Source organism: Marmota flaviventris, chromosome 8 (assembly GCF_047511675.1).
Source record: "Marmota flaviventris isolate mMarFla1 chromosome 8, mMarFla1.hap1, whole genome shotgun sequence".
NCBI lineage: Eukaryota > Metazoa > Chordata > Mammalia > Rodentia > Sciuridae > Marmota > Marmota flaviventris.
The window spans coordinates 84,336,467-84,353,997 of NC_092505.1; the positions used below are offsets into that span (position 1 = coordinate 84,336,467).

Here is a 17,531-nt window from a genome sequence, read left to right on the forward strand (position 1 = left end):
GGAAATTTTGTTTGTAATCATGAAGACATTCTGGAGATGAATGTTGATGGTTGTAAGACATTGTAAATATATGCCACTGAATCCTGTACTTTAAAAAGTGATTAAAAGTGGAAAATTTTAAGTTATGTATATATTACTACACTTTTTTAAAATGACAAGAACTGGGAATGTAGCTTAGAGGTAATTTCATTTGCTTGGTATGCAGACCCTGTTTTCAATCCCCCCCCCCACACACACACACACACAAAAAGTAGATTCTTCTGGCTTAGATGAGGCTTCTGAACTAAGTTTGCATGTTCCAGACATCTCTTGGGAAGCAGATTTTGATAGAGACCATAGTGTGCCTGTGGCAGTGTATGGAGAAGCCTCCCTAGAGAAGCATAGCTTCACCTGCATCAAAGCTTTGCCAATTGAGAACTAGCTAACAGGTTTGTCATTTTATTTCTCACTTCTAGGCTATCCATCCAGGATATGGTTTTCTTTCTGAAAATGTGGAATTTGCTGAACTTTGTAAGCAAGAAGGAATTATTTTTATCGGTCCTCCTTCATCTGCAATTAGAGACATGGGTATAAAAAGGTACAAATTGATATCTTTTTAAATATAACCATAGAAAGTTCAATTGAAAGTTTCCTTTACCTATACTTGTGTTTTAATTATATGCTTTTTGGTCATAGTCATAAATAATTTATTCACAATGTAAGAAAATTACATTGAGTTATAGAAATATTCAAATAATCACTGTTTCTAATCAATATATTAATTAGTTTTTTGAACAAAAATAAGGTGTGATAAGCTACTACACAAAATGAGGAAACGTAACTAATAGGCATTTTAGTTTATGTATCAATATTTGTTTTCTCACACTGTAGTCCTTCCTTTACCTATAGCATGCTTTTTAAAAAGAATTCCATTATAACATTTGTGGTTCTTATGAAAGATTTATAGAATTGGGGCATCTTGGTGTTCTTACTCTAAAGCACATCCAAATCCATAATGGCTGCTGCCGGAGTGCCTATTGTGGAAGGTTATCATGGTGAGGACCAGTCTGACCAGTGCCTGAAAGAACACGCTGGGAGAATTGGTTATCCCGTCATGGTTAAAGCTGTCCGCGGTGGAGGAGGAAAAGTAAGGCTGTGGATGCGTGTCTTTGCCATTTCAGGATAGTCTTCTTTGTTTAATTATGTCAGAGTCATAGCTATCTTTTCCTTTTTTAGGGCATGAGGATCATTAGATCAGAAAAAGAATTTCAAGAGCAGTTAGAATCAGCACGAAGAGAAGCTAACAAGTCTTTTAATGATGACGCTATGCTGATTGAGAAGTTTGTGGACACGCCAAGGTGGGCTGAGCTTTTTTTTCTGACTCAAATTTTTTTAATTAAATTATAAAATTAAGGGGCTGGGGTTATAGTCCAGTGGCAGAGTGCTTGCCTCACACATGTGATGCACTGGGTTTGTTTAATCCTGAGCATCACATAAAAATAAATAAAATAACTAAAGATATTGTGCCCATCTTAAAAAAAAAAAAAAAACTAAAAAAAAAATAAATTATAAAGTTAATACATTCTGTAATATATAAAATTATAATAGTAAATGAGTCCAGGAAGTTCTCCAGTCCCAACTCTGACGTAACCACTGAGTAGAACTTATGCATATATATGCATAAAAAAACTACATACAAAGAATAATGAACAAAATCTTGTGAAATATTACATAAAGTAATATTATATCATATCATATACTAATACATTATAGGCCTCTTTCCATGTCATTAAATGTAGATCACCTCATTCTTTTTAATGGTGGCTTAATGGTTCCATGATATTGATGTATCAGTAATTCATTCAGTAAATTTCTTAGTGGTAGAATTTAGAGTTTTTTAATATTAAAAAAATTATTGTAATAGATTAAGCTATATTTATAGAACTTTATGAGCATCAGTTGAGGTAGAGACAATTATCCAGATTGAACTGTGTTAAGTTAATAATAATGCTAGCAGCTAACATTTATATGGTATTTATCATGTGCCAGATTTTAAGTATTTTATATATACTAAGTATTTGCTGTTTTTCTAATTCTAATGACAGCCTCAATAAAATGCTGAGGCTGGCCTCAAACTTGCAATCCTCCTGACTCAGCTTCCCAAGTTGCTTGGGTTATAGGCATGCGCCACTACACCTGGCTGAAATTCTGTTTTTATGTCTGTTATTTAAAATAAGATACTGATTTTAAAGTTTTCTATTTAATAGATTTTTATGGCAATTTTTAAAAATAAATATGACCTGCAAGTGGAATGAAAAGAATAATCCATTTGGAAGCCATGACCAGAAAGACAATTACCTTGAAGTTAATGAACTTGAAGCTTTAGATTCTTCTTTTGGATGAGCCTCTTCCAGCACACCCTACCTAATTATGGATTTGTCATTTTACCTTCTTTTCCTGAAAGAGGGCCCCAAATTATTTTTGTTTCAGGCTCTGTAAAACATGGAACTATACCTGAGCACAACACAGTAAATGAAATTTAATTATCATTTGATAGTTAAAAAAAATAGGAGATCACAGCATATGCCACTTCTTGGTAGGAAATAAGGCAAAAAAGAAGGAGGTCCTAAGGTAAATTAAAAGTTTCCTTCTGCAAGGAACAGGCTAGCCATCCAAATTAGCATGCTCTTGAGTTAAGAGTTATAGAAGCATGAACTATCTATCTCAATAACTATAACTCAATGCCTACATTATTTTTTTTTCTTGAAGCTGTAAATTCTTTACTTGTGGAATGTTAGCCATACAATGCCTCACATTATAATTTATTCTCCCAGTAGCTTGAAAATTCCTGGGAATGAACAACCTGGTGATATATAGCATTTTATTTTCTTGTATGTGTTGCTTGGCATACTACGTTCCTCATAATAGTTATTGTTTTATGTTTTTTAAATATAGAAGTAATATGAATACATTTTTAAAACTTCTAGAAAATACAGGAGATAAATAAAATACCTTGTAATCTTATTCTCCTAATATAAATATTAGCATTTCTGTTCTATAATTTGTAGCAGTAACAATGGAATATTATAATCATACTATATATGTACATATACTGCTAAATAATTACCTATTGAACTAACAGAGTGCCTGAAGCTGATCAGGGTGATGCTGACACCTGAGAAAAGTGTCATCAGAACTGTGAAGCTTATTGAGAGACTGGGATAGGAAACCATCTTCAAAGTATATTTTGAAGGTATAAAAGTATATATATTTTAAGGGGAAAAAAAAATCACATTTCTAGCCGGGCACAATGGCTCACTCCTGTAATTCCAGTGGCTCGGGAGGCTAAGGCAGGAGGATTGTGAGTTCAAAGCTAGCCTCAGCAAAAGTGAGGCACTAAGCAACTCAGTGAGATTGTCTCTAAATAAAATACAAAATAGAGCTGGGGATGTGACTCTGTGGTCGAGTATCCCTGAGTTCAATTCCCAGTTCAAAAAAAAAAAAAGAAAAAGAAATCACATTTATTCCTCAATTTGCATTCAATTCAAATTTAAAATGGTGGATTAAAAATATAAATAAGAGGGGCTGGGGTTATAGCTCAGTGGTAGAGTCCTTACCTAGCATGGGTGAGGAACTGGGTTTGATCCTAAGCACCACATAAAAACAAATAAATAAGTTAAATTCTTTTTTAAAAAATTATATATATATATATATATGAAAATTAAAATTTAAGGCACTCCTGATAGAATCAGCCAGACTCAACAGTGGCTGAATTGGAGCCACTGGAATTTAATGCACCTCCTGGTTCTCAACTACTTCTAAACACTATGTTCCAGAACCACCAAGTATATAAAGCAATACAGAAAAGGGGTCCATCAGAAAAAGGAAAAACAAATGATTGGGTGACTACAGAAATCACAACAGAGAACCCAATCTTTCTTTCTTTTTTTTTTTAATATTTATTTTTTAGTTTTAGGTGGACACAATATCTTTATTTCACATTTATGTGGTTCTGAGGATCGTACCCAGTGCCTCATACATGGTAGGCGAGCAGTCTACCACTGAGCCACAACCCCAGCCCAAGAACCCAATCTTTCTTGAGCTTCCTTTATATATTAAGTAGCCAAAGATAAGGTGTTTCCATCTTCTGACAATGCAGAAAAGAGCTGCTATGTGTCCCTTGTATGGCCCCCGTGTGTTCCCTCATGGCCTGGAGTTCCTGCTGTAGTGTTTCCTTCCCTGTAACAGCTAAAAGATGAGGAAGAATCAGTGGAAGTGTAGAATTTACAATTGGAAATTGACAAATGGTTCAGCTCCAAAATGTAAAGAGCTTAGAGGTCATTGCTTCCATCCAGAAAGCAAGGGAAAAACTGAACAAAACTAGGGATAAGCAACATTTAGATCACTAGAGAATAGATGCCACGGAGCACCCCAACACTCTGAAATCTGGACAGGCTGTGAATTCAGTGCAGCACAGCTGAGATCAACCTTGAAGCAAAAGCTTCTGGAGCTCAACACATAATGGGAATTTTGCCAAATGACTGGAGGCTGAGTGTGGACTAGCCTGAAAGAGAGAGACCCCGTGGGGCACAGATTCAGGTTCTATTCCACTTTCATGGAATATTCCACTTTAACTCCTAGAACTCCATTAAATTCTCACAGTGAAAATCCAAGGAAAATTTCCTTATGATTTGAGACAGTGGGAAGAAGGAAAGTAACTATTTTGAAATAGACTCAGGGCATTCTGTTCTTCCTAACAAAAGGACTCCTAACTCCCAGGAAAATGTTGCCAGAGCCTCTTCTGTCCTGGGGGAATGACAGCTAGTCAGCTCTAACTCCTCTAGCCCTTCTGTTTCACATAAGGGAAGAAAATTTTAAAAAGGCTAAGAAACAGTTCTGAAAGTCTCAACACAAACACAGGCCCACTAAAAGACCATCTCATCATAAGATTTATAGATTGTTTTTCCTCCCCCACACCCTACTACCACATTGCTATGGTCTGAATGTTTATGTCCCTCTGAAATTTTTATGTTGAAACCTGACTCCCAAATGATGGTGTTCAGACCTGTGGACTCTAGAAGGTGATTATCCCATGAAGGAATTATTGCCCTTCTAGAAGGCTTGAGAGAAACCATTTGCCTCTTCTCTCTTCTGCCATATGAGGACACTGTAACAAGTCACCATTTATGAGGAAGAGGCCCTCACCAAACACTGAATCTGCTAGCACATCAATCTTGGACTTTCTCTCCTCTAGAACTGTAAGAAATACATTTCTGCTATTTATAAATTGCCTAGTCTAAGATATTTTGTTAGAGCAGCCAGAACAGACTAAGACACATGTCACCAGGGCTCCAGGACAGTAACAATTATAATTGAAGGAATATAAAATGCAGGCTCTAATTAAGAAGGTTTGGGGTTTGCCAGAAACAGTAAAGGAAAAAAAAAAATGAAACAAGAACACTAGAAGAAACTGAAACTTCTGGTATAATCTACAGCCACTACAAACGTTAAACACAGCCTACTTCCTAACCATTTTAGTGAAAGACGTCACTTAAGTTCTCTTTACCTCAAATATTATTACCTGATATATCATGTCCTACTTTATTTATTTATTTTGTGTGTGTGATACTGGGGATTGAACCCAGGACCTTGTGCATATGAGGCAAGCACTCTACCAACTGAGCTACATCATACTTTTTTTTTTTATTTTTTTATTTTTATTTTTTTTTAATTTTTTATTGTTGGTTGTTCAAAACATTACAAATTTCTTGATATATCATATTTCACACTTTGATTCAAGTGGGTTATGAACTCCCATTTTTACCCCATATACAGATTGCAGAATCACATCAGTTACACATCCATTGATTTACATATTGCCATACTAGTGTCTGTTGTGTTCTGCTGCCTTTCCTATCCTCTACTATCCCCCCTCCCCTCCCCTCCCCTCCCCTCTTCTCTCTCTACCCCCTCTACTGTCATTCATTTCTCCCCCTTGTATTATTTTTCCCTTTCCCCTCACTTCCTCTTGTATGTACTTTTGTATAACCCTGAGGGGCTCCTTGCATTTCCATGCAATTTCCCTTCTCTCTCCCTTTCCCTCCCACCTCTCATCCCTGTTTAATGTTAATCTTCTTCTCATGCTCTTCGTCCCTACTCTGTTCTTAGTTACTCTCCTTATATCAAAGAAGACATTTGGCATTTGTTTTTTAGGGATTGGCTAGCTTCACTTAGCATAATCTGCTCTAATGCCATCCATTTCCCTGCAAATTCTATGATTTTGTCATTTTTTAATGCAGAGTAATACTCCATTGTGTATAAATGCCACATTTTTTTATCCATTCGTCTATTGAAGGGCATCTAGGTTGGTTCCACAGTCTTGCTATTGTGAATTGTGCTGCTATGAACATCGATGTAGCAGTGTCCCTGTAGCATGCTCTTTTTAGGTCTTTAGGGAATAGACCGAGAAGGGGAATAGCTGGGTCAAATGGTGGCTCCATTCCCAGCTTTCCAAGAAATCTCCATACTGCTTTCCAAATTGGCTGCACCAATTTGCAGTCCCACCAGCAATGTACAAGTGTACCCTTTTCCCCACATCCTCGCCAGCACTTGTTGTTGTTTGACTTCATAATGGCTGCCAATCTTACTGGAGTGAGATGGTATCTTAGGGTGGTTTTGATTTGCATTTCTCTGACTGCTAGAGATGGTGAGCATTTTTTCATGTACTTGTTGATTGACTGTATGTCCTCCTCTGAGAAGTGTCTGTTCAGGTCCTTGGCCCATTTGTTGATTGGGTTGTTTGTTATCTTATTGTCTAATTTTTTGAGTTCTTTGTATACTCTGGATATTAGGGCTCTATCTGAAGTGTGAGGAGTAAAGATTTGTTCCCAGGATGTAGACTCCCTATTTACCTCTCTTATTGTTTCTTTTGCTGAGAAAAAACTTTTTAGTTTGAGTAAGTCCCATTTGTTGATTCTAGTTATTAACTTTTGTGCTATGGGTGGCCTATTGAGGAATTTGGAGCCCGACCCCACCGTATGTAGATCATAGCCAACTTTTTCTTCTATCAGACGGCGTGTCTCTGATTTGATATCAAGCTCCTTGATCCATTTTGAATTAACTTTTGTGCATGGCGAGAGAAAGGGATTCAGTTTCATTTTGTTGCATATGGATTTCCAGTTTTCCCAGCACCATTTGTTGAAGATGCTATCCTTCCTCCATTGCATGCTTTTAGCCCCTTTATCAAATATAAGATAGTTGTAGTTTTGTGGATTGGTTTCTGTGTCCTCTATTCTGTACCATTGGTCCACCCGCCTGTTTTGGTACCAGTACCATGCTGTTTTTGTTACTATTGCTCTGTAGTATAGTTTGAAGTCTGGTATCGCTATACCGCCTGATTCACACTTCGTGCTTAGCATTGTTTTTGCTATTCTCGGTCTTTTATTTTTCCATATGAATTTCATGATTGCTTTCTCTATTTCTACAAGAAATGCCATTGGGATTTTGATTGGCATTGCATTAAACCTATAGAGAACTTTTGGTAATATCGCCATTTTGATGATGTTAGTTCTGCCTATCCATGAACAGGGTATATTTTTCCATCTTCTAAGATCTTCTTCTATTTCTCTCTTTAGGGTTCTGTAGTTTTCATTGTATAAGTCTTTCACCTCTTTTGTTAGGTTGATTCCCAAGTATTTTATTTTTTTTGAAGATATTGTGAATGGAGTGGTTGTCCTCATTTCCATTTCAGAGGATTTGTCGCTGATATACAGGAATGCCTTTGATTTATGCGTGTTGATTTTATATCCTGCCACTTTGCTGAATTCATTTATTAGCTCTAATAGTTTCTTTGTAGAGCCTTTTGGGTCTGCTAGGTATAGAATCATGTCACCTGCAAATAGTGATAATTTAAGTTCTTCTTTTCCTATTTTTATGCCTTTAATTTCTTTCGTCTGTCTAATTGCTCTGGCCAGTGTTTCAAGAACTATGTTGAACAGAAGTGGAGAGAGAGGGCATCCCTGTCTTGTTCCAGATTTTAGAGGGAATGCCTTCAATTTTTCTCCATTCAGAATGATGCTAGCCTGAGGCTTAGCATAGATTGCTTTTACAATATTGAGGTATGTTCCTGTTATCCCTAGTTTTTCTAGAGTTTTGAACATAAAGGGATGCTGTACTTTGTCGAATGCTTTTTCCGCATCTATCGAGATGATCATATGGTTCTTATTTTTAAGTCTATTGATGTGGTGAATAACATTTATTGATTTCCGTATATTGAACCAGCCTTGCATCCCAGGGATGAATCCTACTTGATCATGGTGCACAATTTTTTTGATATGTTTTTGTATCCGAGTCGCCAGAATTTTATTGAGGATTTTTGCATCTAGGTTCATTAGAGATATTGGTCTGTAGTTTTCTTTCATTGAAGTGTCTTTGTCTGGTTTAGGTATCAGGGTGATGTTGGCCTCGTAGAATGAATTTGGAAGTTCTCCCTCTTTTTCTATTTCCTGAAGTAGCTTGAAAAGTATTGGTATTAGTTCCTCTTTAAAGGTTTTGTAAAACTCTGCTGTATACCCATCCGGTCCTGGGCTTTTCTTAGTTGGTAGTCTTTTGATGGTTTCTTCTATTTCCTCAGTTGATATTGGTCTATTTAGGTTTTCTATATCCTCCTGACTCAATCTGGGCAGATCATATGACTTAAGAAATTTATCTATGCCTTCACTATCTTCTAATTTATTGGAGTATAAGGATTCAAAATAATTTTTGATTATCTTCTGTATTTCTGAAGTGTCTGTTGTGATATTGCCTTTTTCATCCCGTATGCTAGTAATTTGAGTTCTCTCTCTTCTTCTCTTCGCTAGCATGGCTAAGGGTCTGTCGATTTTGTTTATTTTTTCAAAGAACCAACTTTTAGTTTTGTCAATTTTTTCAATTGTTTCTTTTGTTTCGATTTCATTAATTTCAGCTCTGATTTTAATTATTTCTTGCCTTCTACTTCTTTTGCTGTTGTTTTGCTCTTCTTTTTCTAGGATTTTGAGATGAAGTATGAGATCATTTATTTGTTGGTTTTTTCTTTTTTTTAAGGAATGAACTCCAAGCAATGAATTTTCCTCTTAGAACTGCTTTCAGTGTGTCCCATAGATTCCGATATGTTGTGTCTGTGTTTTCATTTATCTCTAAGAATTTTTTAATTTCCTCCTTGATGTTTTCTATAACCCATTGATCATTCAGTAACCTATTGTTCATTCTCCAAGTGATGTATGCTTTTTCCTTCCTTCTTTTATCGTTGATTTTCAGTTTCATTCCATTATGATCCACCCTTATTTTTAGTCTCCTCTATTTTTAGTCTTTTTCTTATTTGCCAGTCATTTCATATATGTAAATATTTTCTCTTTAGTGTTTATCATGCAATTGGCAACTTTTTCATTGATTTTCTTTTTTTTTTTTTATTCTTTTTTTTTTTTTAAAGAGAGAGAGAATTTTTTTAATATTTATTTTTTAGTTTCCGGCGGACACAACAGCTTTGTTTGTATGTGGTGCTGAGGATCGAACCCAGGCCGCACGCATTGCCAGGCGAGCGACTACCGCTTGAGCCACATCCCCAGCCCCTTCATTGATTTTCTTGAGATTGTAATTCTGTTTATAAATCCATAACCTCTATTCTAAGGTCAAAAATTAACTTTTTCTTAAAGAAAGTAAAAAGGAATCCTGGTCACTGTGGCCAACAGTGTTAATTAATGTAATATTTGTCACCCTTAAAGTATGTGTGTGTTTGCTTTTAAATAGGCATGTAGAAGTCCAGGTATTTGGAGATCATCATGGCAATGCAGTGTACTTGTTTGAAAGAGACTGTAGTGTGCAGAGGCGACATCAGAAGATCATTGAGGAGGCCCCAGCGGTAAGGATGTTGAAAGGAAGTTAGAAACTTCTCCATAATGTAAATCTTACTTTACATCAGAAATCTGTGAAGCTAGTGACTCCTACCCCTCCAAGTCCTGCTGGATGACAGCTTCCCAGCATGATGTAATGATAGGGTCTCACTGCTGATGAAGAGGGCATTAGTGACCTGGGCTAGCTACATACAACGAACCATGTTCCTTCTAGGTGGAATCTGGAAAAATCTACTATGATCCAAGTATCTGACTTAGAGTGAGCTAAATAGTGAGGTTTCGGAGCACATTTTAAATTGTAATTAACTAGATTTATTACAGCAATAGAATGGAAAGGTCTGGTTAATTGAATGTGTTTTTTATAGAGAACATTTTTAGCAACTCTTTTGGATGTTCCTAAGATATATTAGCCATCTTCCTACCATAAAGTGGAGGAAAGAGGGCCAACTCCTTTGCTCCCTAAAATTAATTTTTTTTACATCTTTTCAAGTCTTGTTCTTAATGGGTTTAGGTTGTTGTTTGGGTTAAGACCAACTGTGAGGACCATGTACTTTTGTATTTATATTTATTTTTGTCCTGCTGCTGCCTTGGGTTAGATACATTTTTTTGTTGTTGTTTTTATTTTTTTGTTTGTTTTGTTTTGTTTTGTTTTTCAATATGTATTTCCAAAAGTCAGGAATGTGAGATTTCTAGTTAATCAATGTAATTTCTGTTGCAGAGTATATTAGACCATTTGAAGTATATGTCAACAATAATTTCAGTAAAGCAGTGACTGCTTAAATGTATACCTATAGAGCACTGTTTTAAAATATTAAAAAACTTTGCTTACTTACTGATAATATATTTCATTTTGTGAATCTTGTTTATTAGTTTGGAATCTTAAGGTTTCCTCTTATTTCAAGAAATCATTAGGCTCATGATTCAGATTACTCTGCCATTCTGAAGTCATATGAGAGTCATTGAAAGTTTTCATTTTAATACTTAAAATCTTTCATGTAGTTATAAAAGTTATTCTGTACATGGAAGGCATAAAGATAAGCAAATATGCTGAGTAATACCTGAGATTCATAGAAATCACTAGCAGAACTATTAACTTTTGGTATAATGACAGTTAAACTGGTACAGTGTTTCTTGAGGCAGTATATAACATTAGCTTTTTATCTTTATCTTTTTAATATAGTTATTTGATACCTAAAATATAATACTACATTTTAGTGGAACTTCCAGTAAGTAAAGGTACTAAAAAATATATTTTTTTCATAGCCTGGTATTAAACCTGAAGTAAGACAAAAACTTGGAGAAGCTGCAGTCAGAGCTGCTAAAGCTGTAAATTATGTTGGAGCAGGTATGTTAACCAAAGAGTCAAAAGTAATTTATTTTTGTATCAGTAGGAAAGAAAAACATAATATTTAAATCAGTGGTTTCAAGCTTCTTTGACAATATCCACAGGAAGAAATACACTTTAGGGCTGGGGACATAGCTCAGTTGGTAGGGTGTTTGCCTCATATGCAAAAAGCCCTGGGTTCAATCCCCAGCACCACCAAAAAAAAAAAAAATTTTATATTGAGACCCAGTGTGCACACATAGGTGATTGTGATTGAATACATATATTTGAAACAAACATTTCACTAATCATTACTTGTCCTGATTATATATGGTAAGTTTTGATATTTTCTGTTCTATTTTTTAATTATTTTTATATATCTTTATTTATTTTTTATTTTTATGTGGTGCTGAGGGATAAAACCCAGTGCATCACATGTGCTAGGCAAGTGCTCTACCACTGAACCACAACCCCAGCCCTTCTATTCTATTGTTTTTTTAATATTTTTTAATTGTTGATACTTATTTTATTTATTTATTTATTTATGTATGTTGCTGAGAACCAAACACAGTGCTTCACACATGCCAGGAAGTGTGCTACCGCTGAGCCACAGCCCCAGACCTCTAGTCTATTTTTAAATGAAATTACTGACTTCGTTTTTTGCTCTTTTTGGGGGGGAGGCGGGGAGTACTGGGGATTGAACTCAGGGCCACTTGACCACTGAACCATATGGCCAGCCCTATTTTGTATTTTATTTAGAGACAGGGTCTCACTGAGTTGCTTAGTGCCTTGCCATTGCTGAAGCTGGCTTTGAACCCAAGGTCCTCCTGTCTCAGCCTCCTGAGGCGTTGGGATTACAAGCACATGCCACCATACCTGGTGCCATTTTTTGCTTTTTTAAAATAAACTTAGAGTAATTTTTTGGTTTGGGATTGTTGTTGTTTTGTTTTGTTTTGTTTCATTATTGCATTGCTATGGATTTAACCCAAGGCCTCATGCATGCTAGGCTGAGCTACATTCCCCAACCCTTTAGAGCAGTTTAAGTTCACAGCAAAATTGAATAGAAAGTCACAGAGTTGGGGCTGGGGATGTGGCTCAAGCGGTAGCGCGCTTGCCTGGCATGTGTGCGGCCCGGGTTCGATCTTCAGCACCACATACAAACAAAGATGTTGTGTCCGCCGATAACTAAAAAAATAATAAATATTAAAAAATTTAAAAAAAAGAAAAAAAGTCACAGAGTCCTCATATATTCCTACACTTAAATTAAAGTTTGTTGTTTAAAATATCACCTTAATAAATATAAGGGAAGCTTGCCTAGCATGTTCGAGGCCCTGGATTTGATCCCCAACACTGCAGGGAAAAAAAGCGGGGGAGGGTATTATAGGTCTTTATAGAGTGCTGATAGATAAAACATTAATATATGGCTTAGTTGCTAGACCAACTTTCAGTGTGTCATCTGCAAAAGGAAACTTCCAAGTAACTTCCACAATCAGGGGGGAAAATGTGTTTTTCTCCAGAGAGTTGGAATGAGGTGGGATGTCCTGGCATGAGGTTCTGAGGATCTTGGTGCTCTAGTGCAGTAACACATGGTCCAATCATGCTCTCACTGCAACAGCTGAAACTGATTCATAATTTAGGCACAGCCCCAAATATACTTTTCCATTGCTAAATCTTACGCAGCTCCCTATTTTAACTGACATTCATTTGCTGCTGCAAAATGTGAGATGTTTTCTTCATTAAATGCAAAATGTTTACCATTAAATGGAGACATCCATAAGACTTGATTTGCTACTGATTTTTTATCTTCTAGGCACTGTGGAATTTATTATGGACTCAAAACACAATTTCTACTTCATGGAGATGAATACAAGGCTTCAAGTGGAACATCCTGTTACAGAGATGATCACAGGAACTGACTTGGTGGAATGGCAGCTTAGGGTGAGAATATTTTTTCTTTTTTTTTTTTTAAAGAAAGAGTGGGAGAGAGAGAGATTTTTAATATCTATTTTTTAATTCTCGGCGGACACAACATCTTTGTTTGTATGTGGTGCTGAGGATCGAACCCGGGCCGCACGCATGCCAGGCGAGCGCGCTACTGCTTGAGCCACATCCCCAGCCCCATGAGAATATTTTTTCTATTGAAGATTATTCTTGAAGGAGTGAGCATGCCATTCAGTGGTAGAACACCTGTCTAGCATGCATGAGGCCCAGGACTTGACCCCTGGCAACACATATATTATAATAAATAATAATAATAATAAAAAAAATAGTAGTAGTAGTAAATAAAGATAAGTCTCTGGCCTCCAAAAAGAGGCATCACTTTGGACAGGATTCACTTTCTGGTGGTTGTGATAAAGACAGGAAAATAAGAGGTAAAAAGTGAAGTTATAGTTGATGCTATGACACTGTTGGCACTATAGGGACTCAGGTTTCTAATTCCACTTAGGCACCAGGCAAGCCAGCAGTTTAGGTTCATTACTTAAACTTGTGATGAACACATGGTCTCAAGGTCAAAGCTTTGTGGTCTATCTAAGGCCACAGCATTCTGGGCCATACTATCATTCGATTTTAGAGGCAGGACAGATGCTAGCCAAGATGAAATGAATTTAAGGCAGAGTTGGGAATGAAGAGCCCAGGGAATGATCTAGACCAATAGAATGATCCACATAAAGTCTTGATTTATAAACTGTTCCAAGCCCTTGAGTAAATGTTCATTCATAATTGTTATTCAGAGTTAATGTTTGGAAACTTTTAAAGCATTTGACATTGGTAGGATGTGTCTTCTATATTATACAAAAAGAAATACAAGCCTGGGGTTGTAGCTCAGTGGTAGAGCAATTGCCTCATTATCCATGAGGCACTGGGTTAGATCCTTAGCACCACATAAAAATAAATAAATAAAGTTATTGGGTCCATTTACAACTAAAAAATATTTAAAAGAAAAGAAAGAGGCTGAGGTTGTAGCTCAGTGGTTGAGCACTTGCCTCGCATGCGTGAGGCACTGGGTTCGATCCTTAGCACCACTTATAAATAAATAAATAAAATAAAGATATTGGAAAGAAAAAGAAAATACACCCATAACTATTCTTTTACTGTGGATTGTTTGAGAAATATTAGTATAAACCCGAGTTCCCTAAAGCATATCCTTCAAATGTTAATAATAATAGCTTAGTCTGTTTTGTTCTCTTCAGTTTATTTTACCTCATTCCTCCTTTTTTAATATGAAGGAATATATTTGTTTGTTTTTTGCAATGCTGGGGATTGAACTCAGGGACTCATACATGCTAGACAAACACTGTACAACTAAATTACATCCCCAGCCCTAGCCTCCCAAAAAATTTTTTTAGACATTGATGGACCTTTTTTTTGTTCATTTATTTATATATGGTGCTGAGAATCAAACCCAGTGCCTCACACTTGCTAGGCAAGTATTCTACCACAACTCCTGTATGATTCTTTGTTCTTTGTATGTACTGAATCTAAATTATGTTTTCACGTGCTGTGATGTTGAAGTCTTGATTATTTTGATAATTTTGTCTTTTCAGGGTTCCTGTGGACAATAATATGATGTTCCTTTTGCTGGTTCCCTGGGAATGACTGGTGGTTTTAAGGAACCAAAAGATTCTTCTAGGCCTATTTAGCCTTGAGAACTAATGAAAAAAAACAGATATATCAGGCTAGTAAGTGTTAGTGAACATCAGGAAAAACTAGTGAATTAGAAAATTTCTGGCAAGTGTACTTATGTTTCCCAGATTCAAGGAAATGGAGGATATTTTTCTTTAAAGCAATAACCAAGAAAGTCTAGATCTTTGAAATCATAGAGGATAAAGTTTTCTAAGGATTAGGGACGAAGAAAGCTTTTGTATACCAGGGAAATCAGCATTATTTCTGAAACTTAAGAAATTACAATAGCCATAGGGCTGGGATTATGGCTCAGTGGTAGAGCACTTGCCTAGCATTGGGTTCGATCCTCAGCACCACAAAAAATAAATAAAATAAAGACATTGTGTCCAAATACAACTAAAAAAAATGTTTTAAAAAAATTTTTAAAACAAACAAAGAAAAAAACCACATAGAACTTTTTATTAAAATGTTAAAGAGAATTTCATTAAAAGGTAGAAATGAAATAATACCAGCTAACACATAGTGCTTGCTGTATACCAGACATTTTTCTCTGAAGCATGGAGAGCTTAACCCATTAAGTCCCAAGTTTTCAAGTCTGCAAATATTTTAACAACATTGACAAAGGTGCATTAAAATGGCTTAGAAATCATAGTCTAGGGCTTATTATCATGAAGAACAAAAATATACATTTTCCTACATGTAGGACACTGGGACAATATAGTTTCTTTTACGTATATAAGCCATCTTATGAATAGGACATTTGGCAAATAATACATTACAAAATTATACATTACAAATAATACATTACAAAGAAGCAATTTTTATGACCTCTTAAACAATTAATTTTGGTGGAAAGGAACAAATACTTCAAACAAAGGATTACATTACATTTTGATATCATCACTGTTCTTGCCATTTGAGAGTAATACAGCTGCTCTTGTCAACTGATAGGATATCATCTTGGACACTAATAGGTCTAGGAGTATTACAGTCTCTTCCTCATGATGGTTTCTCATTGCATCCTTTCAGTATGCTAAGCAGATGTCTCTTTTGAAATCCAACAAGTTTATGAGTTCTTTCTTCATCTTTGTTCACAATTCTGTGAATAATCCATGCATTTATGATTCACATATCAATTACTCGAGTGAACAAAGGCCAAAACCATTTTTTACCTCTAATAGAAGTGGAATATTTGGAAACCAACCAATCATGTTTGTCCATAGCACCACTGAGATTGTTGCAGGTGCCTACTGCCTTACACTGGCTCTACTCTTTCTTTTTTATTTCCACTATTGAACTTTGCCAAGTAGTTTCATCAGGTCATAGTTTATTCCAACAATGACACATTTATTATCTAACCATTTTGCAATGAGAATTTCGTTATTAGTATCAAATCTGTAATCATATGACCCAATGACTTGTTTTTCCTCATGGTGCTTCTAACTTAGAATCCAATTCTTTTTTTTTTTTTTTGAGGGGGGGGGGAGCAGGGATTGAACCCAGGGCACTCAATCACTGAGCCACATTCCAAGCCCGTTTTTTGTATTTTTATTTAGAGACAGGATGTCACTGAGTTGCTTAGGGCCTCACTAAATTGCCGAGGTTGGTTTTGAACTCATGATCTTCCTGCCTCAGCCTCCTGAGCTGCTGGGATTATAGGCATATGCCATCTCCCCTGGTGGAAACCAGTATTTCAAAGGTATACAAACAAGTCATACTGACTGAATAAATTGTCAAGGAAAAAAAAGCATGATTGGGTTCTTTATCACTTCTAACATTTATAGAACTACCTTACTCCCAAGCAGAAGACCATCATTGGGTCCTTCTTGAGAACTTTTTCCAAGTTAAAGTTAAACACAAAGTTATAGCAGTATTTCCATATTCCTCACTGTGCCCAGAATGTGTAACCAAATCTTAGGGACTTACCTCTTATAAATTGTTTCAGTGAATTGTGTCCATAAGATCTGATATTTTAACCACTGTCAAACATTCTTCAAAGAAACTGAATGTCATGCATGACTTTTGAGTCATATTTATTAGAAGATGAATTTGAAAACATTTATCTTCAATATTGTCATTTGTTATTGTTGCAAAAATATGTGATACTTTTCAGCTCCAGGAAATAATTTCTTGACATTGCATTTTGATACTAGACATACCCAAATCTTCATCATTTAACCAGTAGTTTCTTATGGAGGGCAGCTTATGATACTTTTATTATGAAAACATAATAATTCCTAAAAGTATTTAACTCATCTAGCTAAGTACTTCAAATTCATGCTTACTTTCTGCAGAATAATATGCATCGTCTATTTCAAGTATTAATATTTCTTCAAAAATCTCCTCCAGGCTAGAATACTCTAAAAGAATTCCTCATTTTCCTCAAGCTTTCAGAATCAGTGTTTTCCCTAATACATTCTTTTTTTTTTTTTTTTTTTTTCTTTTGTACAGGGATTGAACCCAGAGTGGTTACCCATTTAGCCACATCTTCAGCCTCTATTTCTTATTTTGAGACAGGACCTGTTGCTTAGGGCCTCCCTAAGTGGCTTTGAACTTGAGATCCTCCTGCCTCAGCCTCTTAAACTGCTGGAATTACAGGAGTATGCCACTGCACCTGACTCTAATATATTCTGTAGAGCAGGGAAACACAGGTCACAATTTGTCAACAAAATTACCACAAGTAGCAACATTATATTAGAGTTTGTCATGCAGCAATA

The 17,531-nt window shown here is 35.9% G+C and overlaps 1 protein-coding gene and 2 non-coding genes across 3 annotated transcripts in view; 2 read left to right on the plus strand and 1 right to left on the minus strand.

Moving 5' to 3' along the window:
- Positions 1-17,531, plus strand: part of Mccc1 (methylcrotonyl-CoA carboxylase subunit 1) — a 57,481-nt gene that overhangs the window by 17,463 nt on the left and 22,487 nt on the right. Inside the window, exons 5-10 of the mRNA XM_027942170.3 lie at positions 456-577; positions 979-1,126; positions 1,216-1,337; positions 9,763-9,874; positions 11,130-11,211; positions 13,001-13,128. Of these exons, the coding sequence (XP_027797971.2) occupies positions 456-577; positions 979-1,126; positions 1,216-1,337; positions 9,763-9,874; positions 11,130-11,211; positions 13,001-13,128 (714 nt within the window). The remainder of the gene's footprint in view (positions 1-455; positions 578-978; positions 1,127-1,215; positions 1,338-9,762; positions 9,875-11,129; positions 11,212-13,000; positions 13,129-17,531) is intronic.
- Positions 5,600-5,672, minus strand: Trnam-cau (transfer RNA methionine (anticodon CAU)). Its single transcript has one exon. It is a non-coding gene; the product is annotated as a tRNA-Met (tRNA).
- Trnam-cau (transfer RNA methionine (anticodon CAU)) lies at positions 11,337-11,409 on the plus strand. Its single transcript has one exon. It is a non-coding gene; the product is annotated as a tRNA-Met (tRNA).